Genomic DNA, 18,864 nt, shown 5'->3' on the forward strand with positions numbered 1-18,864 from the left:
AGGAGTGTGTTATCACATATATACTGTGAGTGACCGACAACACAAGCGTCATCGCAGCCTTCCTGAAAAGATGACTGATGGTCACATGGTGCCGCACAAACAGGAAGTGAGAAGGACCGATCCAACGCAAAGTCTGTAGTCACTCAAAAGGAAGTGTAGACAACAATTGCTTCTCCGCTGCCATGACGCTCCTCGTCGTCCTTTTTCGAGGTCCCTTTGACGTTATCTTCATTATTATTCTTCTTCCTGACTTTTGCTGTTCTATGTTAAGTTTGTTTTAGGGGTTGACTTTCTACTCGGGGGTCACCCACGGAAGATCATAGCACCTACTGCTGATGCTGTGATTTGTGATGATGCTGTGATTACATTTATATTGATTGTGTTTCTTTTAACCGCAGAGCTCAACCAGGCCACCGTTTTGCTTCTGCTGTGGGAAGCCGCTGCTGGCAGTAAGTTGTCCGTCTTTGTCACGTCATCGCACACGTCGACACAAACCCGACACAATGACTTGTTCAGCCGCAGCAGCTGGTCTCCAGCGAGTAGCCTACCGGGGTGAAGCAGTTACTTTGTCCTCTGCAAGTGACCCATCATGGAAGCCGGTGTCCATTAAGTGGTCCGTATATTTCAACGAGACTTGGATCGCCACCTTTCACGGTGGGAAGACCAACACGGAGTGGTTTTTCCTGTTCAGGGGACGACTGAGTCTCAACACCACCACAGGTGAGCGTTGACGCTTCTATTGCCAGAGAAAGAAGAACTTGCGTCTTGACCGTGTCCACAATGATCCCCAGGTGACTTAACGATACGTAATGTGACCAAAGAGGACGCCATGGACTACTCTGTGGAACTGATAGACGTGGACAAGCGCAGCATGGTGGCAGAGGTGACGCTGGCGGTGAGAGGTATGTGACGTTTTAGCTACTTAGCATCTTGTGCCTAATGAGGCTGCTCAGCTGTTTCTCGCTTGACTTAGAACACCTCCAGGAACCAACCATGCGGACGCTGTTTGCCGTTCACTTGGATGGCGGCTGTTGGGTGGGACTTCGTTGTTCATCTCAGGATGTCGGCGTCAACCTCTCCTGGGCACTTGAACCCCCACTTGGGAACTCCTACAACATGTTGGAGCCTGTGAGCAGGTCCGGGGTTGTTGTTGTCGTTGCGTTCCTCCATTTCTACGATGTTGTGCGGTTCACATGCACCTCCAGCCGCCACGCGGAGAACATCTCCAGCAGCCTCCAAAGGAAATGCAACACAAGCACGGGTAAGGCAGGCTTATGCTAGCATGTACCGTGGCGCTACATAAATACTGATAACATCCAGGTCTTGTATCAATGCAGGTGTGACGGCGACAGAGCATCGACCTCGTGATCGAAGCGGACTCTTTGTTTTGGGCGGAATCGTCGTTGGCCTGTTAGCCAGTATCATGCTAAACCAGTTAAGAGGTGAGCGCCAACACGTGTCACATTAGCGTGCCGCTAACTCGCACAACAAATAACGTGGGTTCCTGCCTCATGGTGCTTGTCATTTTCCCAAATATACAAAGGTGTGTCAATAGAAGAAAACGCAACAAGAGTAATATTAGAATTAAATGTATTTATTTGTGTATTTGTGTTCCATTATTCTCCACAATGTATCATTCGGGTATCAACAGCAGAACGTTCTAGAAGGTGTGGTCTTGCGTAGTGACGCGGGCCAGGTTGACCTTGTCATAGAGTGTCTGCATGCAGTCAAAGTCATCAGTTCTGACAGAGGTGGGGGCGCCGGATACGCCGACAGCCATTGTTCCGTCGTCATCGCCAACGGTCTCGTACGGCGAACTCTCCTTCGTTGGCGTCGACCTTCCCTGCACGATGAAAAGTCGATCAGAAATATCGTGACAGGTGAGCGACTCACTGTGGACTCACTTCACCGATGTCGGCGTAGACCGTCATTTCCTCGCATTTCCTACCTGTGAAGACAAACAGGAAGTGAGTCATAAACCTAAAAGACAGCGAGATGACGCGGCAAAGGGGGTGTGTCCCACCTGCTCGTCTACGTCTGAGGTGGCAAGCGACTGACGCGATGACGCCTGCCATGACGAGCAGAAAAACTCCCGCCGCTAAGCTGAGCGTGAATACAAACTTTGGCGACTCTAAAATGATGACATCACCATAAGTGACAGGTCAAAAAAAGTCGATTGCGATATCGCAGCAGCAACCTGTGATGGCGGCACGCAAGGACATGTCATTAGCGCACTTCACGGCAGCGGAGGCGGACGTCTCGCTCACTGCGTTGTAGATGGTGCACGTGACCTCCATGGCGGCGTGTCGCGGCGGGACGTTGATGTGATGGCGGGCGCCGCTCAGGCTTCCATTCCGCACTTCCCACTTGTATTCTACAAGCTCGCCAACAGGGGCGCTGCAGTCCAGTAAGACGCTGCATGATTGGTTGGTGGCGTTCCAGGTGGTATTGACAGTCAGGACGGGGTCAGTGGTTATTAACTCTGCAGGAAAGGGGGGGGGGCGTTAGCATGTTTATGACCTTTTTGATCCATCTGTATGTAGCATATGGAATTACCGTGAACATGCAGCGTGACATGCACCGTCTCTCGCTGGCTGTCATCGATGGCCGATACGAAACTGTAGACCCCCGAGTCACGCAGCGTGACGGCCATCAGCGTGAGACTGAAGTTACGGGGATTGAGGTGGAGCCGCCCTTTAAACTGACCCGACCCCATTTGGACTTTCTTGCCTTTGTAGTTCCAGTGTCTGAAGGTCAAATCTTGGCCCTCGGAACACGACGGGAGTTCCACCGTGTCCCCGACACGTTTGTGAAAGACACTCTGACACCCTCGAGCTTCTGCGAAGAGGAACAAGAGATAAGCTGGAAACAGGAAGAGACACAATGAGGACCAGCTGACATCGGCAAAAGTGTACACCGAGACCGTTTTGCTGTTTTTTGGCTCGGCAAAACCTCGTAGAAGTGGAAAGGTTCCAAAATGGCCGAAAACTCATACCATGGTGGATTTCCAGAAGCAGCAGCACTAGCATCCATCTGGCGCCGCTGCACAGGAAGTAGTTGAAAGTGATAGTGGCCATCACATCAGCAATGTCTTTGTCCAACTCTGCAGGAGGAAGCGGGACGGGCGGACTGGGTGGGAACGCAACAACCGCCAGCGGACGCATTGATGACATCAAAGTGGGTGGAGTCTTTTCAGAAGTTCCTTAGTTTTTATTTAGTTTTCACACCCATAAGTATGAAAGATATGACAAATACAGTATATTAATCCTACTTGAATATCAATATGGAAGGAGCAAAGACAACAACAAATACTGTTAAAAGCCCCAAAAGAGGACCCCAAGGGAGGGGGTGACACCATTTTCTGTCTCGTGGTCAAACGTTGCTGATGCGCATGCTCAGCTGGCTGCTGTCTCCGACATTGCCCCGCCCCTCCCCCAGCTGCATCTTATCCTTGCTGCTGTGATGGTTTTGGGGCGCCGGTGATGTGGTTTTGGCTACTCTGTCGAAGAAGGCAAAATCGGCCACGTATCCACCCGAGTCGGATAGTGACACAACTGGCGGGAACTCGTAGCCCCAGAGGATCTCGTCAGGAAGGTACGACGTGCGCACCTGGCAGGTGGCGGACGTCGGTTCCACCGTCGCACTCAGAATCACCAGTAGCTCGAAATCCGCCAAGTCGCCATCTGTCCAGCCGCCACCTATTGTACGGGAAGGGTGGCCTTTAGGGAGAGACTAGCTTAGTGCTAAAAGGGTGGGCGCCCTACCTCGGCCTACCCAGGCGCTCAGTGGGCTGCTCTCATCGATGACGTGGTAGAACGTCAGTGGAATGATGAGAAAGGGACTATCACACGATGTGTCCACCTGGAAGGACACGTTGCGCTGGTCCAGGCGCACCGTCTCCCCTTCCTCACAGAGCGACGTCTGCAGTAGCTTACCCGTCACCTGAGTGCCAACATGGCGGCCTGTTGAGTAACTGAAATGATGCGAGATAAAATGGCGGCTACCTGACATCCTAATAGGAGACTCTTGCGCATGTTGGCAACTCGGATCATGAGACACGGCCGTCCCATGTGCGTGGACACCACGGCGTGCTGACTAAATTTCACTGTCGCGCCTCGCTTTTTGGGGCGGGCCACCTGTTGAGGGCAGGAAATCAGAAGGTGAAGACCGCTGGCTGAAATGGAAGCAACGCTCATGTTCACCTTGGCTAGAAAAGTGCCGGTGATGAAGATCTCCATCACCATGGTGACCACCAGCTGTACGATGAGCAGGACGATGGCCGCTGGACACTCCTCTGTGATGCAGCGGAAGCCGTAACCGATGGTTGTTTGGGACTCCAACGAGAAGAGGAAGGCTCCCGTCAGCGTCTTCACCTCCATGACGCACGGTGTATGGTCAGTGGGCGGGGCTGACTCTGAACGGACAACCAAAGAGTAAGCCTTGGAATTTACCCGCCCAAACCCCCACCTCCTAACTTACCCACCAGGTCTCCATGAAACATGGCCACCAGGTACCACAGTACGCCAAACAGGAACCAGGTCCCGGCAAAAGTGGCGCAGAACAGGAAAAACTTATAGCGCCACCGCATGTCCACAAAGGTCGTCCAGAGGTCACGCAGATAGAGCGTTCCTCTCCCGCTCACGTGCTCAATGTGCACATTGCTGCGCCCTTCTTTGGAAAGGACGCGCCGCCTCCTCCGCAGAGGTCCGTTTGCACTTCCTGCCGCCGAGCTCAGAAGCGGCCTGGTGATGTCCGTCTGTGTATGGGAGTGGCTTACTTTACGAGTGGAGGGGCCTTCTGAGGACGTCATGGCGTGGACCTGACAAAGACCAGGAAACGTTTGTTGTTTTGAATACACAAACATCCACCATGCTGCTTTTGGTCGATGACTTTTAACCAAAACGCTAATCGGGCTTCTGCTTGCTGTTGCTATGGCGATTACACAAAAGTCCAGCAGGAAGCCTGACAGCTCCACTTCCTGTACGGCCTTGAGTTACGACGTTGACCTACATCAACAGCACACATTGTTTTCATTGCCATGGAAACTGCTTAACTTAAGTCCTTGAAAGTATACAAAGTGGAGCAACTAAACCCGACAACCAATCACAACTCTTGATGAGCATGATGGCGAGGAGGTGCATCAGGATTATGATGAGCGTCATAGCAGCCATGATGAAGTTGAAAAGGTGTCTTACCTTCGTGATGAGCGTCAGGGTGACGTGCCCTTGTCACGGTTTGGTTGTGCCATGGAGAGAGGAGCGTGCACGTTGAGGTACTGGTGGTACTGGCGGTACTGGTCCCAGCAGCTCATTATGGGAACACATCCCTAACCAACCCCCTCCACGCTTCACTGGCCCCCCCATGGTACCCCATGGCACAGAGGACATCTTTGTGTCTTCATGACAACCAATCACAAGGCTGGCAGTTGAATGTGATTATTGTGAAATGCTGCCCCCTGAGGAACAAAGCGGTACTACAAGGCAAACATTTATTCATTGTCTGCGCAGTTGCAATGTATAGACTGGCCAGCAGAGGTCGTAGTAGTCACATGACATTTTTTTTTTGTTTCTTCAAATATGTCATTTCATGTAGACATGGTGACCGTGCTGATGGAGAAAGCAGCAAAACAACATGTCACCCTGTTGTGTAACACTGAGAAAAAGCTTGATGGGTCAGGACGCCTTGTTAAAGATCAACAGTTTATTTGCCGTCATAAACAGGTCAAAAGGTCGTGTGGCGTGACGCCAGGTAGTGTACTGCGGTGAGAACAAACATATTTTTCTCATTAACGCTCCTTTATAACCTCTTCCGGTCGTCACATCCTTCTCATTGTGCGGCTTGTTGGCTCCCCCTGCTGGCTGTCAGTTGAATTTCTGTCTGCGCGTGCCTGCGTGTTTGCGGTGCATTAATACAAAGACTCGAAAAGTCACGAGTTACATAATGCGCGTGATTTGATTTTCACACAGAGTCGCCATGAGACTCTAATCCACATGCTGACGTTAACAAGGGCATGTGAAGTTTGTCATGTGACCTTTCCTTTTTTCTTTTTGAATTTTCCTCTTCAATTTGTGTGGTTGTTGTTTGTCTATAAGGGCCTGTGATTGGCTGGCATATAGTGAGCAATATAGTGAGGACAAGCGGCATCGAAAACGGATGGATGGAATCTTGCGTGGTTGTCAAGTGGACTTTTCCAAGAACTTTTGTGGCCATTGTACTTCCTCGACACCGATGTAATACATTGACTTACAGTGCATATTTACGTTTATGTAACTCCTTTTACAGCCGCCACACTCAGCACTTCCTGTTTTTGTACCTTACCGGTTACTTATTGCTCACCTTAAGCACATCGCCATCATCCACCTGATCGTGGCCACATCAAGCTAACATAGCAACCTAATGTTTATGGAGAAACCACATGCTAACCTGATCACGTCCTGCTAACTAAGCCCCTTCATGCTAACCCGATCACGTCCTGCTAACTAAACCCCTTCATGCTAACCTGATCACGTCCTGCTAACTAAACCCCTTCATGCTAACCACATCACGTCCTGCTAACTAAACCCCTTCATGCTAACCTGAGCACGTCCTGCTAACTAAACCCCTTCATGCTAACCTGATCACGTCCTGCTAACTAAACCCCTTCATGCTAACCTGATCACGTCCTGCTAACTAAACCCCTTCATGCTAACCCGATCACGTCCTGCTAACTAAACCCCTTCATGCTAACCCGATCACGTCCTGCTAACTAAACCCCTTCATGCTAACCCGATCACGTCCTGCTAACTAAACCCCTTCATGCTAACCTGATCACGTCCTGCTAACTAAACCCCTTCATGCTAACCTGAGCACATCCTGCTAACTAAACCCCTTCACGCTAACTTGATCATGTCCTGCTAACTAAACCCCTTCATGCTAACCTGATCACGTCCTGCTAACTAAACCCCTTCATGCTAACCTGATCACGTCCTGCTAACTAAACCCCTTCATGCTAACCTGATCACGTCCTGCTAACTAAACCCCTTCATGCTAACCCGATCACCTCCTGCTAACTAAACCCCTTCATGCTAACCTGATCATGTCTTGCTAACGAAACCCCTTCATGCTAACTTGATCATGTCCTGCTAACGAAAACCCTTCATGCTAACCTGATCATGTGATCAAGTGTTACTTTGGGTATCTTTGGGGTCAGAGGTCACTATTTTGCACAGCATCACTATGTGGATGGTCCCATGTGACCTGGCGTACTTAACAGTTTTTGGCGTGGAGATGCTCTTGACCTCCTGAGGAGTGGGAGGCGGGTCACGGGACAGCGTGGCCTGTCTATCTCGTGATGTGTCCTCATGGCTTCCTCGTCCTCATCCATTGGCTTCACTGCCAGAGAGACAAGACGTCGGTCCCCACATTAAATTCCTTGTTTTGGTCCGAAATGTGACCTTAACTTGACCTTTGCCCTTCCCGTCTCTTTACTTTTAACCTTCAAACATACGTAGAACTAGGACAGATGGATAGATGTAGACTTTTTTTGTCAACAGAGTGACCCCACCCTCCATTGCTCAAGTGTTGTTGCATATGCTAACAACTTTTACTACAATAACAACAACATGATGGACACCTTGTCTGGGAAATGATAGCGTGGATTACACGGCCACCTGGGTGTGTGTGTGTGTGTGTGTGTGCACTTTGCGTGTGTGGACTTTGTGAAAATCATAAAACAGCTTTCATTTGTCTTTTATGGCTTCTTGGAAATTAATCTAACACAGACGCACATTTTAGGTCATGCGGAAAAGTACAGTATGGTGCAATGTGTGTCGTCCAATCAGTTCAATATCTACATGCTAACATGTGATGGCGATGACGATGAAGTTAATGTGAACAAAAGAAGTGAATGCGCATGTTCATTAAGGTGTGTCCTGTGATCCAATGAGAATGCGTCACTTAGAGGGGAGGGGTGGAAGGGGGCGGGGCCCGTACATATAATAGACGCGACGGTGGGCGCGGGTGAGGAGAGACGATTTCAGAAGCCGCTGTTAGCAAACACCACGTGACTTGTTTTAACCTGCGTCATGTTCCCGCAAGTGACCATCAGGTAAGGCCGACATCACGTGCACGCATGCGCAGCTACACGCACGTTTTTTTATTTTTTTCATTGCCATATTGACGCTAATTTTCAGCAATTTGACGTTTGAGGAGCTAGCTATGTTGCTAGCCAGATAGTTACGTATTGACCCTCGAAGTGGTGGCTAGCTTCCACTTATTGTTGTTATAATTATGTATAGCTAATTAAGTGTAATTAATTTGCTATTCCTCTCAGACTCATTAGAAGAGAGAGATACACACTTAAACTGTCTTTTAAATATTGTGAAATCCTCCAAAAAGAAGAAAATGTAGCAATAATAATAAAAAAGTCATGTATTAGTTAAATTTAATGGGACAGGAAGTGACTCTTCATCTTCATCTGCAGCTACACTTATGAAGACTGCAAGGCCACAGCTGATTGGCTGATGGCTCGAACTGACGTGCGGCCCTTGATTGCCATTGTGTGTGGTTCGGGACTTGGCGGCCTGGCGGCCATGTTGAAGGACCAAGTGGCCTTCAACTACAAGGACATCCCAAACTTCCCGCAGAGCACAGGTGAGTGGAGACACCCGGTCCGCTGTGATTGGCCGTGTCCCGGGCAGTAGATTGACTTCCCGCTTGTCCTCCGCAGTGCACGGACACGCCGGGCGTCTGGTTTTTGGACTGTTGAAGGGTCAGCCGTGCGTGTGCATGCAGGGCCGCTTCCACCTGTACGAGGGTTACGCCATACACAAGGTGTGTATGCGTGTCGCCGGGAGCGGATTCATACTACAGAACGCTTCCTACGGTTTGTCGCTTTCAGATCACGCTCCCCATGCGCATCTTCAAGTTGTTGGGCGTCCACACTGTGATGCTGACCAATGCGGCCGGGGGTCTCAATCAGGACTTCAAAGTGGGAGACATCATGATCATGAAGGACCACCTTAACGTTCCAGGCTTTGCTGGCATCAACCCTCTAACCGGTCCCAATGACGAGAGGTAGGAGTAGCGTGCTTACAAAGTCCGTCTTTACTTTTTTCTAGCTAAATGTGCCGTGTGGCGCTCAGGTTTGGCATGCGCTTCCCGTGCATGTCTGATGCGTACGACCGTGAGCTTCAGCAGCTAGCAACGGATGTGGGCCAGGAATTGGGTTTTGGAGACTTCCTGAAGGATGGCGTTTACTGCGTGCTCGGCGGTCCATCCTTCGAGACCATTGCAGAATGCCGAATGTTGCACAAGCTGGGCGCCGATGCCGTGGGTAAGTGGTGACGAGCGAGGCACGGCGCCTGTTTGCGGCGACTCATTCCTCGGCCATTCCAGGCATGAGCACCGTGCACGAGGTGATCGTGGCGCGACACTGCGGAATGCGGGTCTTCGCCTTGTCGCTGATCACCAACCAGGCGGTCATGGACTATGACAGCGAGGAGAAGGCCAACCACGAGGAGGTTCTCCAGACGGGCAGGCATAGGGCGAAGCAGTTGGAGCAGCTCATCTCCACCATGGTGACCAGGATGGACAACAACAACAACAACAACTAGGCCTGAGCTGCCATCTTTGCTCGTTCTGTAGGTCAAAGTTCAACTGTCTCCGGTCACATTGTTGTTTTTTTGACTTTATTGAAGTGTGATGATGTCATTGTTTTTGTATGTTCAGCTTGTTTAAATAAAGTTTTATTTATTGGTGCATGCTCATGTTCTTTCCTTTTTGTCATGTCACCATAAAAACATTACAAAATGTTTGGCACGTATGTCAATCAAAGCGATATCCAAGGCAGCCATGTTGCTTGGGTGTGTGGTTTGAGTCCCACTCCACCAGAGGTGAGAATGAGACGGGCATGGCTACTTCACATTGTTCTGTTTGGGTCAATGAGAAGGCACTGCAGACTCTTTGCCTGCTTGAGTTTAGGCGAACATCGTGAGCGAGATCCACTGCAGGAAGCCAGAAGAGGAAACGCATTAAGAACAAGAAATGAGTGCAATGCCAGGTCAGGACTCACCTGAGAAAAGTTCAGTGCGATGACCCCGTCTGTGTCTGTGTCCATGACCGTGAATGTTTCTATGGCAACAAGGAGCACGGATCAGTTTAAGTTAAGAAAGCACGCGCGGGGCCAAGTCAATCAACACTCACTGTACATGGCCTCCAAGCGGACCAGACAGGTGACGAAATTATCAAAGTCCACGCTCATGTCCGCCTCCGTGTACCGAAGGATGATGAGCTGGAAGAGGTGATTGGTCAGCTTGAAGCCTGCAAGACGAGGAAAATGTCAGAAGATGGCGGCCGGGCTTGACGTGCACAAAACGACATAGCAGACCTGCAGATTCCAGCGCCATCCTCATCTCATAGGAGCTCATGGTTCCCGACTTGTCCAGGTCAAAGTTCCTGAATATGGTCTGGGATAGTAGAGGAGTGGTTTTCAACCTTTTTTTGAGCCACGGAACGTTTTTTTACATTGGAAAAATCTTGTGGCAAACCACTAACCAAAAATGTTCCAAAATGTCACCACGACCTCACACGTGCATCAATAAGTCCATCGGAGGAACAAGCTAGGTGTTGCCACACGGACCAATATTACATTGCTATGCCGGTCTTTACACCACAGACACTCCACAGTAGCCATGTTTTTACATCAACACTTTTTCTCTTTCCGAATGACCTTTCCGGAAACAATGGTATCCATGGAAAGGAATATTCCAATCTCTTGTCTACATGCGCCGTGAAAATCAACCAGAATAGATATCAATAGGGCATGCCCAGTAAAACGTAAACATCAACGTCACGTGATACCGACTTCCCGATACCGAGTTTTTCTTTCACTTGTTGGAATAATTCCGTATTGACAGTTTTTCGTCTGTCCAGTCTCGAAATTTAGTTTGAATCAAAAACAAACTTTGCTTAGTCCAGTGCCGATTGCCCGCCTCCATTTTTAAAAGTGAAGAACGTCTGGATCTGCGTGTTACGTCATATTTGAGCATGCGCTGAAAGAACGCACCCGGGATCAATTTAAACAGGAAAAGATTTTATAATTAAACTCGGGACATGTTTTATATAAACCTCGGATATATCGGATTCAATTGTTCCCACTGGTTTTGTCCGATATAAGCGAAATCCGTTATATGCGTATACCGGAAAATGTCCGTTTTACGCATATATCGGATTTATATCCGGTATATGCGTAAATGGGATTTTATCCGTTATAAAAAGGCACTTCCTTGACTATGTTTCCAATGTACCTGGACGCGCAGGCAACGCTGCAAACGCTGCAAATGACGTCGTATAGCGGCCTGTCACGATTCGGTGAATCGGAGCGCCACGATGCGGCCATCCGATATATGCGAGGGAAATTTCATGGAAATGCATTGGAACGGGACTGGAGATTTTGTCCGAAATAGGCGAAATCCGTTATAAAAAATCCGATATATGCAATGAATTTTTATTGGAAATGCATTACGGAAAAATCGGTTCTTTTTTATCTGTCCGTTGTGAGCGAATTTCCGATATATCCGAGTCCGATATATCCGAGGTTTACTGTATATATTTTCTTTTTTAATAAAACTGGACTTATGAATGGCGTATAGAAGGGTTTAGATTGTGTTCCACAGATGGCGCTAATGCACACGAAAGCTGCTTGCCAACCGCCAATAAACAACAGAAGAAGAAAAACACCACAAAGAAAAACGCAGTTTGACAACTTTCCGTTTGAGCGGATACAAGATACCTCAATCGGATTGGTTAAAGGAATATTCCATCCCTGTTTGAGCAAATAAACCAAATGCAATTGGAATATTTGGGTCCATATATTCATAGCTATTGACATAATATTTGCAAATGATGATTAATAAATGGGGCAGCACGGTACGCAGACCTCACAGCTAGGAGACCAGGGTTCAATTCCCACCCTCGGCCATCTCTGTGTGGAGTTTGCATGTTCTCCCCGTGCATGCGTGGGTTTTCTCCGGGTACTCCGGTTTCCTCCCACATTCCAAAAACATGCTAGGTTAATTAGCGACTCCAAATTGTCCATAGGTATGAATGTGAGTGTGAATGGTTGTTTGTCTATATGTGCCCTGTGGTTGGCTGGCGACCAGTCCAGGGTGTACCCCGCCTCTCGCCCGAAGACAGCTGGGATAGGCTCCAGCACCCCCCGCGACCCTCGTGAGGAAAAGCGGTAGAAAATGAATGAATGAATGAATGATTAATAAATGTTAATTATAAAAAGTGATATTGGATAATTCCTCACGGCACACCTGACGGTTTCTCAAGGTACACAGTGGTTGAAAATCCCTGTAGTCGAGTACATGTGACTGCATCTGTCAAATGTGTGTGTGTGTGTCAGACCTCACCAGGTATCGTTTAATCTTCTCCCACAGCACGTGGAACTCCACCAAGCCCAGCTTCCCGCTGCCGTCCGTCTGGGAAAAAGTTGAGGAAACAAAGAGCGAGGCGTATCCACCCACCCAAGAGCAAAACACAGCGACAAGGCGCAGCAAGGATACGTCCATGAGGTTGATCATGCTGCGACACGCCTCTTTGCTGAAGCCGTCTGTCTTCAGGTCTTTATCTGTTGCCGCAGAAAAGCAGGTTCACGTCCGCAAAAAGAACCGCGTCAAAGTACTCGCTTACGTTTGCTGATGATGCGGTTGAGAATGGTCTGCAGCTCTTTGATGCTGATCTCCATGTCCTGGCAAAGCAGACGACGTTGGCGTTGGTCTTGTCATAGGAAATAAAAAAAAAGAAGCTTCTTACCGCGCCGGCTAGCTGCCTGAAGAGACTCTTGAAACCCGAATCAATCTGGCTCTCGTCTAAAAAGTTCTAAAAAGAAACAATACAGTCAGGAATGACAGGAGGGTAAAAGTTAGCAGGAAGTGCTAATCTCACCTCGCTCGGAAGCTCCGCCACAATTTCATCATCAAGCTCCCTGATAAAGAAATACTTCACGTTAACTTCCTGTTTGATGTTTTGTTTTGGACAGCAGGTGGCACCGAAAGCATCTAGGACTCACTCCGAGTCTGCTGGCTTCTCCGAGAAGACCCGTAGGACAAAGTCGGCCTCTTTGTGGGGCTCGAACGTGGACGGCACAATCACGTACTCTCCAGCCGGGAGGCGCAGGCGCGAGCTGACCTCCCTCAAGTTGATGAAGAGCTCGGAACGAGCGCTGGAGGCGTGCGTCAGAAAGAAGTTCTGCTTCAAGTGGACTCGTGATTGTCCTTTCGACTGAGAGGGAAGTCGTTTAAGAGTGCGTTCCGAGGGAATTCCGATGGAAAGACCTTGGGAAGATCATACCTCATTAGGAACCTGCAAACAAAGGAAGGGATGAGATGGAGGACCAGGAAGTCTGGACAAAACATTCGCAGGCAGAAAGCAACCTCGTAGACGGCGAAGCCGATGGTCTCCATGTCTTTGCCTTCCCGTCGTTTCTTCCTGCGGTCCTTCTGCATCAGAGCCACCAAAAAGCTGCAGTCGGATTGGTCCGGAGCGTCGGGATGATGCAATAACAACTTGAACTGCGGATTCAGCCAAAAGGTGGCTGGAGACCAAAAGTCAGAAGTTAAAGACTAGTTTGTTAAAGGTTTTGGTTTGAGGCCTCCTCAGATCTCCCGTACCCGGATAATTCCGGCATCCTCCGGCCGTGCTTCCACGCCTCCACTCGCCCTGATACAAGGATGAGCTCCACTTCTTCAGCTGGCTGTGCCTGAGGGCGTCGGCCGTAAGGTTGCAGATTTCCAGACGGCTGAACTCACGCAGGAAGTCGCTGAAGGACATCCTGTGGCGGCGAGCCGAAGAAACGGAAAATGAAGAACACTTTTACGGAAATTCACGCAGAAGCTGACTCACCAGAATTCGCCATCCTCACTGCGGTTTTGAAGTTGAGCTCGGATTCCGCGGTCGACGTTGTCCCATTCCCGAGAACTACAAGGAAAAGGTGGACACTTCACATACACACGCAAGGAGAACATCCCGGCGCTCGGAATGTCTTCTTACATAATAATTCCTGTGTGTGAGTGTGAAAAGTCTCACTTGTCACTCCAGGCACCGGTCCACTCCACTTCACCCCACGGGTTCCTGATGCGAACCAGTTTGGTCAGGTTTCCTCTGAAGACCACCTTCAAGACAGGAGGACATGATCATCATCGTGAAGGTACGGAGGAACTCACGGTACCACGGTTCTCACCTCATTCACAGCCGTGACAGAATAAGCATGTCCTTTGACCAGTTTCTTGAAGGTGACCGCCTCCATGTCTCTGGAACTGGTGATCTACCACGCAACAAATCAAGATCATCATGAAGACCATCAAACTTGTGAGTTGTTATGACGACAACTCACATCGATGGAACAGCCCAGCAGCGAGCCTCTGTCGATGGCACGACCCATGATCCCGAAGAGGTCGGAGGGTGCCTGCTTCAGCTCGAACATCTCAGTCACGCCGCCAGTGAAGTCCTCAAAACCTTCTGACGTGCTACCACCAGACAGCGCCTCATAGCAGCCGTTCAACCTGGAGACGAGAGACGAGAGAGGAGAGTCCACCATGATGTTGGCAGCCGATGCAGCGACCATCCGGAGATTTCAGATTTGTCCTACTTGGCGTAGGCCTTCTCCAGCAATGCACTCCAGAACTCGCCGCCTTCCGCCGAGTGGACGAAGAGCAGCTTGCCGTCCTTCACGGGAAGACGGTCGTCAATCACCACCTCCACCCACTCGCCGAACTGCCAGAACTGGTTTAACGTAGACGCATTGCCTTCCATTATTTTTCCGAGACACTTTCCCACTGTCATCCCACTAACTTGATGGTCCTGACGTGTAATCAATTCCATTCCAGTTGCCCGCGCGCTCACCTGAAAGTGGAAGATTCCGGCGTATCCCTGCTCAAAGCTCTGCCCGTGAGGGACCACTCTGTGCAGGAGGGTGTCATTTAAGGTCAGTGAGGCAATGGCCGCCAGCAACCAGCAGTCCCCTGTATATGCGTGTACACACACATATATGTACACACACATTGGTACACACAATATTTCTGATTATGAGTCAGTGTCATTTTTGTTATTGTCTAAATATAATCCGACAAAATACGGAGAAATAACCGGAAAGTACTATAAAGTTTACATTGTGTGTCAAAGCAGATGTGAGCTCATTTGCATAGACACTCCCCTCACATAGGCAATATTTTGCCCAGTAATTCAGAAGTGCTTGTTGTGTAGGAAGATGTAGTCACCAATGCAATTGTAATTGTTTCATTCATTCATTCATTTTCTACTGCTTTTCCCCACGAGGGTCGCGGGGGGTGCTGGAGCCTATCCCAGCTGTCTTTGGGCAAGAGGCGGGGTACACCCTGGACTGGTCGCCAGCCAATCACAGGGCACATATAGACAAACAACCATTCACACTCACATTCATACCTATGGACAATTTGGAGTCGCTAATTAACCTAGCATGTTTTTGGAATGTGGGAGGAAACCGGAGTACCCGGAGAAGAAAACCCACGCATGCACGGGGAAAACATGCAAACTCCACACAGAGATAGCCGAGGAATTGGAATTGAACCCTGGTCTCCTAGCTGTGAGGTCTGCGTGCTAACCACTCAACCACCGTGCTGAATTGTAATTGTAATGTGAGACATTTTCTACGACACTCACACTGAATCCATTCCGGCTCGGATGCTCCACGCTAGCTCAGGCGGCCATAAGGCACAACAGGAATCAACAAGAATCAGTGCGTTTTTTTTTTTACACTGCAGACATGGGTCAAGCTACTGGGATATCTATCAACATTGTACACTCAAATAACAAGTAATTAAACCTTATTTAATAATAATAAACATGAAAAAAGACAAGGTTTTAATCAATGTATAAAGTCAAAAAAAATCTATGACAAAATACGGCTATTGTTTACAAGAACTTCCTGGATACAAGGCTAGGTATCTCATGAACATCTGCTCTCACAGGCACGGTTTCCACATGGTTTCCACATGGTTTCCGCAATACCTATCGGAGTCACTATGAGTCAAGCCGGAATGGATCAGGACCGAAGCCGCAACGAATTGGGTGTGAAACCCAAACTTATTCTGTTTGTAAAATTAAACAGGATGCGGCGCTCGTATTTTGAAGGCCGGAAGTGTATCGTGTATGTTGAGAATGGGCATCGTAAAAGACTTGCGTACATTAACAAGCGGTAAAAGGCAACATGGTGTCCGTAGGGGGAATTATTATTTTTTGTTAATTTATTCTTGATCTATTCATGTAGTCTCGCTTAGCAACACTCTCAACATACGTCTGGCCTTCAAAATAACAGCTCGGTGCTAACAAAGTAAAGGTGTCATAAAAAAACAGCTTACATTAATAAATTGCTTCAGAAAATACGTGTTCCTTATACACAAGCACGGGCTTCACAATTTCTTTGAGGATTTCGAAAAAGTTATATGCGTTTCTGGAATATTGAGCAAAATTGTCCAAGGATGTATTGCATCATTAACTTTTGTGTTTAATTAACAGTCATTTGAGTCAATGTCACAAAAGCACACACTCTAAAATAAGTGTGTAAGGCAAAAAACTTAATTGTAAAAAAATAAAACTGATTTGACAGGGCCCTATATAAGCATGTAGCTTGTAGCGCCGTTTTCTTTCTACATGTTCTAGCTATATTTTTCTGCACAGCAACTGGGGGGCTGGGGTGCAGTAACAAGACATGAATTATAGATGGCGCTACGTAGTAAGACGGTGGTCCTGATGTAAGCTGCTGCGACATTTACACTGGGTCGTCTTTGAGGAAAAGTGTCCACGGATGGTTCTCGACTCACCCAGAGCACCCTGGCAGATGTCAGTTCGGGTTGCCCCGTCCACGATGAAAGCGGGTCGCTTGCAGAACTCCTGTGTACACACAGAAAGGCCATCATCCACAGTCCTTATATGAGAAATGAACACAAATGTTCTCTTTTCTGTGTTATAAAGATACACAAACAGATAAAAAGAGACAGCTCATTACTGCATGTGATGGGACACACCTATTCTGCATACAAAGACCGCTATTAAAACACCTCCAACATGGTTTTACGGTGTTTATATACATGCTGTGACCATGTAGTAACAGGTACATATATGTAGTTTTACTGTTCAGTAGCGTAGCTTGTAGCTTGGTTAATATACACATCACATTATATGCAAGTAGTGTTTCCCAATAAGTGCATTCTTAGCTTCAACTTTTTAGCTGTTTTCATATCTTTATAATGCACAGAAAAAAAGAAAGACATATGTGTTCGTGTCCCACATAAGGACTGTGGATGGTGGGTAAAATTCCCACTAAAATAGTTTTCCTTTATGATGTTATTTGGTATGCCAGTGCTTTAATGTTCCTCTTGAATTGCATCTAAAAAAAGAATGTGTCTATTTGTGTCATGGCACACGTGCATATGCTCGACTTCACCGAGCGACACTCAAAGCTCACGTGACGTGTTCATGCACTTATTATTCATCATGTGGACATGCACAGTTGCATCACGCTAACTTGCTAACACGCTAACAGGCCTGGTCATACTGCAATGAACCATGCAAGGACCTTGCGCTGTTAGAGTTGTCTCCCCCTAGTGGATGGCCACATGATGAACACCATGCACATGTGTGAAGCCACGCCTGAAGGTTTTGACTGCTGGGATGGGATCTCACCGTGGGCCTCATCCAACGCACACCGTAGGTCTTGGAGGACCTGGGCCCGAGCTCGTTGAAGCCCAACGATGAAGCGGCGCAGGGGAACAGGGTGTCCTCAAAGAGCGTCCCACTTTGGAGACAGCGAGCTCTCAGGGTCTCGAAGTCCTGACCCAGAAATTTGACAGCGTTGTCGTTCTGGCCCAGACCTTCCTGACGGTCCCACTGACTGCGGAGCCGGGCTGCCACGCCCGTGGCGCATATGGGTTCCACCATGGTGACTCTGTCAGGTTTTGCAGTAGCTCATTAATGGGTCAGAACCCGCTCCGGAGCTTTGGAATACAATAGTCAGACTGCCACCCCTGAAAGTAAACAAAAAAATGAACAAAATGACGTGCCCCGCCCCCAAAAACTGCAAAAAAAGGGTTCCGGATGCTCAACACTACATGCATTTCTTATTTCATTTCCTGTCCCAGAGCTGATGTCAATCACACACAAACTTGACAACTATTTAACCCTGCCCACTCATAGCAACATCGAGGCCACGCCCCCTGCATGACTATGCAAACAAAGCAGGCACCCTCACACACACACACACACACACACACACACACTAGAACACAACACAGTGACACCCAATTCCTGTTGATCAATAATGGGACGATCAGTGTGTGTGACTGTGATAGGACAACAAACACACTTGCAGACTGAGGTCACAGGTCACAGTGGGCGTGGTCCCGCGTCCAGCTGTCAACACGCACGAGCAGCTGTGTCCTTACTGTGCGCGGTGCAAGTCCAAAAAAGTGTCCCCCCCGCCCCCCCTCCCACCGATGAACACAGCGAGACTGAGCTATAAAACAAAAAGACGTCCCTTTCTACTTTGTCTAAAAAGTTCTTGACGAGATGAAAAGTGTGCGTTACCTATGCGCATGAACGTTTCCTCTGGTCGTCTTTCTGGCGGGGACGCAGCAACGATCAGGAAGGAAGAAACGCCCTTCCACCACTGCCGTGCACGTTTGGATCGATGGCTTGCGCATGCGCAGTGCTCACTGGCTCGACGGATGTTTTTGTGAAGTTTTGTTATTTTTAAAGACTTAAACATTAATACACATAAAATGAGTGAACGTGTGATGTGGATCTTAACGTATTAGAACTTAGAACACGCCGCAGCATTGTAAGAAA

The 18,864-nt window shown here is 48.5% G+C and overlaps 5 protein-coding genes across 9 annotated transcripts; 2 read left to right on the top strand and 3 right to left on the bottom strand.

Moving 5' to 3' along the window:
* Positions 1–43: 43 nt before the first annotated feature.
* si:cabz01074946.1 (uncharacterized) lies at positions 44–2,835 on the top strand. Of its 2 annotated transcripts, XR_009129202.1 has the most exons (7): positions 44–210; positions 399–449; positions 517–720; positions 792–902; positions 974–1,261; positions 1,338–1,880; positions 2,739–2,835. XR_009129202.1 is itself a non-coding variant. In XM_058069347.1 (6 exons), the coding sequence occupies exons 1-6, from the start codon at positions 183–185 to the stop codon at positions 1,466–1,468; spliced, it is 813 nt and encodes a 270-aa protein (XP_057925330.1). In that variant the 5' UTR covers positions 44–182; the 3' UTR covers positions 1,469–2,454. The 2 variants fall into 2 exon arrangements, 1 of the variants encoding a protein (XP_057925330.1); XM_058069347.1 differs by lacking the exon at positions 2,739–2,835 and having other exon boundaries at positions 1,338–2,454.
* On the bottom strand, positions 1,579–3,173 carry si:cabz01074944.1 (uncharacterized). Of its 3 annotated transcripts, XM_058069345.1 has the most exons (6): positions 2,996–3,173; positions 2,557–2,862; positions 2,198–2,482; positions 2,024–2,131; positions 1,905–1,948; positions 1,579–1,843 (listed from the first exon to the last, which is right to left on the bottom strand). In XM_058069345.1, the coding sequence occupies exons 1-6, from the start codon at positions 3,171–3,173 to the stop codon at positions 1,661–1,663; spliced, it is 1,104 nt and encodes a 367-aa protein (XP_057925328.1). In that variant the 3' UTR covers positions 1,579–1,660. The 3 variants fall into 3 exon arrangements, with proteins under 3 accessions (XP_057925328.1, XP_057925327.1, XP_057925325.1); XM_058069344.1 differs by having other exon boundaries at positions 1,905–2,131; positions 2,557–2,838; XM_058069342.1 differs by having other exon boundaries at positions 1,905–2,131.
* A 198-nt stretch (positions 3,174–3,371) lies between these two features.
* On the bottom strand, positions 3,372–5,339 carry LOC131126611 (ATP-sensitive inward rectifier potassium channel 10-like). Of its 2 annotated transcripts, XM_058069341.1 has the most exons (6): positions 5,196–5,339; positions 4,480–4,819; positions 4,203–4,414; positions 4,005–4,136; positions 3,765–3,942; positions 3,372–3,698 (listed from the first exon to the last, which is right to left on the bottom strand). In XM_058069341.1, exons 2-6 carry the CDS (start codon positions 4,808–4,810, stop codon positions 3,373–3,375), a joined length of 1,179 nt encoding a protein of 392 aa, XP_057925324.1. In that variant the 5' UTR covers positions 4,811–4,819; positions 5,196–5,339; the 3' UTR covers position 3,372. The 2 variants fall into 2 exon arrangements, with proteins under 2 accessions (XP_057925324.1, XP_057925323.1); XM_058069340.1 differs by having other exon boundaries at positions 4,005–4,414.
* Positions 5,340–7,936: 2,597 nt separating this feature from the next.
* pnp5a (purine nucleoside phosphorylase 5a) lies at positions 7,937–9,742 on the top strand. Its single transcript, XM_058069346.1, has 6 exons — positions 7,937–8,086; positions 8,462–8,631; positions 8,708–8,811; positions 8,879–9,054; positions 9,123–9,313; positions 9,376–9,742. The coding sequence occupies exons 1-6, from the start codon at positions 8,064–8,066 to the stop codon at positions 9,591–9,593; spliced, it is 882 nt and encodes a 293-aa protein (XP_057925329.1). The 5' UTR covers positions 7,937–8,063; the 3' UTR covers positions 9,594–9,742.
* capn1 (calpain 1) lies at positions 9,710–18,771 on the bottom strand. Its single transcript, XM_058069348.1, has 22 exons — positions 18,604–18,771; positions 17,704–18,044; positions 16,842–16,911; positions 14,887–15,005; positions 14,633–14,766; positions 14,378–14,546; positions 14,225–14,308; positions 14,071–14,156; positions 13,888–13,962; positions 13,656–13,816; positions 13,419–13,579; positions 13,336–13,347; positions 13,055–13,266; positions 12,931–12,970; positions 12,799–12,864; positions 12,676–12,733; positions 12,549–12,613; positions 12,396–12,464; positions 10,367–10,445; positions 10,183–10,299; positions 10,052–10,110; positions 9,710–9,983 (listed from the first exon to the last, which is right to left on the bottom strand). Exons 2-22 carry the CDS (start codon positions 17,956–17,958, stop codon positions 9,957–9,959), a joined length of 2,118 nt encoding a protein of 705 aa, XP_057925331.1. The 5' UTR covers positions 17,959–18,044; positions 18,604–18,771; the 3' UTR covers positions 9,710–9,956.
* Positions 18,772–18,864: the final 93 nt, after the last annotated feature.

Source organism: Doryrhamphus excisus, chromosome 3 (genome assembly GCF_030265055.1).
Source record: "Doryrhamphus excisus isolate RoL2022-K1 chromosome 3, RoL_Dexc_1.0, whole genome shotgun sequence".
Taxonomy (NCBI): domain Eukaryota; kingdom Metazoa; phylum Chordata; class Actinopteri; order Syngnathiformes; family Syngnathidae; genus Doryrhamphus; species Doryrhamphus excisus.

What these genes read in the sequence shown, in the direction of transcription:
- si:cabz01074946.1 (XM_058069347.1), top strand. Translation starts at nt 183, where the DNA reads ATGACGCTCCTCGTCGTCCTTTTTCGAG. An exon ending in GTGGGAAGCCGCTGCTGGCA is followed by an intron (nt 450 to 516) that starts GTAAGTTGTCCG and finishes TGACTTGTTCAG; the next exon opens with CCGCAGCAGCTGGTCTCCAG. An exon ending in GAGTCTCAACACCACCACAG is followed by an intron (nt 721 to 791) that starts GTGAGCGTTGAC and finishes AATGATCCCCAG; the next exon opens with GTGACTTAACGATACGTAAT.
- si:cabz01074944.1 (XM_058069342.1), bottom strand. Translation starts at nt 3,173, where the DNA reads ATGTCATCAATGCGTCCGCTGGCGGTTGTTGCGTTCCCACCCAGTCCG. An exon ending in TGTCACGCTGCATGTTCACG is followed by an intron (nt 2,483 to 2,556) that starts GTAATTCCATAT and finishes CCTTTCCTGCAG; the next exon opens with AGTTAATAACCACTGACCCC. An exon ending in CTTGCGTGCCGCCATCACAG is followed by an intron (nt 2,132 to 2,197) that starts GTTGCTGCTGCG and finishes TCATCATTTTAG; the next exon opens with AGTCGCCAAAGTTTGTATTC.
- LOC131126611 (XM_058069340.1), bottom strand. Translation starts at nt 4,810, where the DNA reads ATGACGTCCTCAGAAGGCCCCTCCACTCGTAAAGTAAGCCACTCCCAT. An exon ending in GTCTCCTATTAGGATGTCAG is followed by an intron (nt 3,943 to 4,004) that starts GTAGCCGCCATT and finishes GTTGGCACTCAG; the next exon opens with GTGACGGGTAAGCTACTGCA. An exon ending in GAGCGCCTGGGTAGGCCGAG is followed by an intron (nt 3,699 to 3,764) that starts GTAGGGCGCCCA and finishes CCCGTACAATAG; the next exon opens with GTGGCGGCTGGACAGATGGC.
- pnp5a (XM_058069346.1), top strand. Translation starts at nt 8,064, where the DNA reads ATGTTCCCGCAAGTGACCATCAG. An exon ending in ACCGGTCCCAATGACGAGAG is followed by an intron (nt 9,055 to 9,122) that starts GTAGGAGTAGCG and finishes TGTGGCGCTCAG; the next exon opens with GTTTGGCATGCGCTTCCCGT. An exon ending in GCTGGGCGCCGATGCCGTGG is followed by an intron (nt 9,314 to 9,375) that starts GTAAGTGGTGAC and finishes CGGCCATTCCAG; the next exon opens with GCATGAGCACCGTGCACGAG.
- capn1 (XM_058069348.1), bottom strand. Translation starts at nt 17,958, where the DNA reads ATGGTGGAACCCATATGCGCCACGGGCGTGGCAGCCCGGCTCCGCAGT. An exon ending in CCGGAATCTTCCACTTTCAG is followed by an intron (nt 14,767 to 14,886) that starts GTGAGCGCGCGG and finishes ACGTTAAACCAG; the next exon opens with TTCTGGCAGTTCGGCGAGTG. An exon ending in CTGTCACGGCTGTGAATGAG is followed by an intron (nt 14,157 to 14,224) that starts GTGAGAACCGTG and finishes CCTGTCTTGAAG; the next exon opens with GTGGTCTTCAGAGGAAACCT.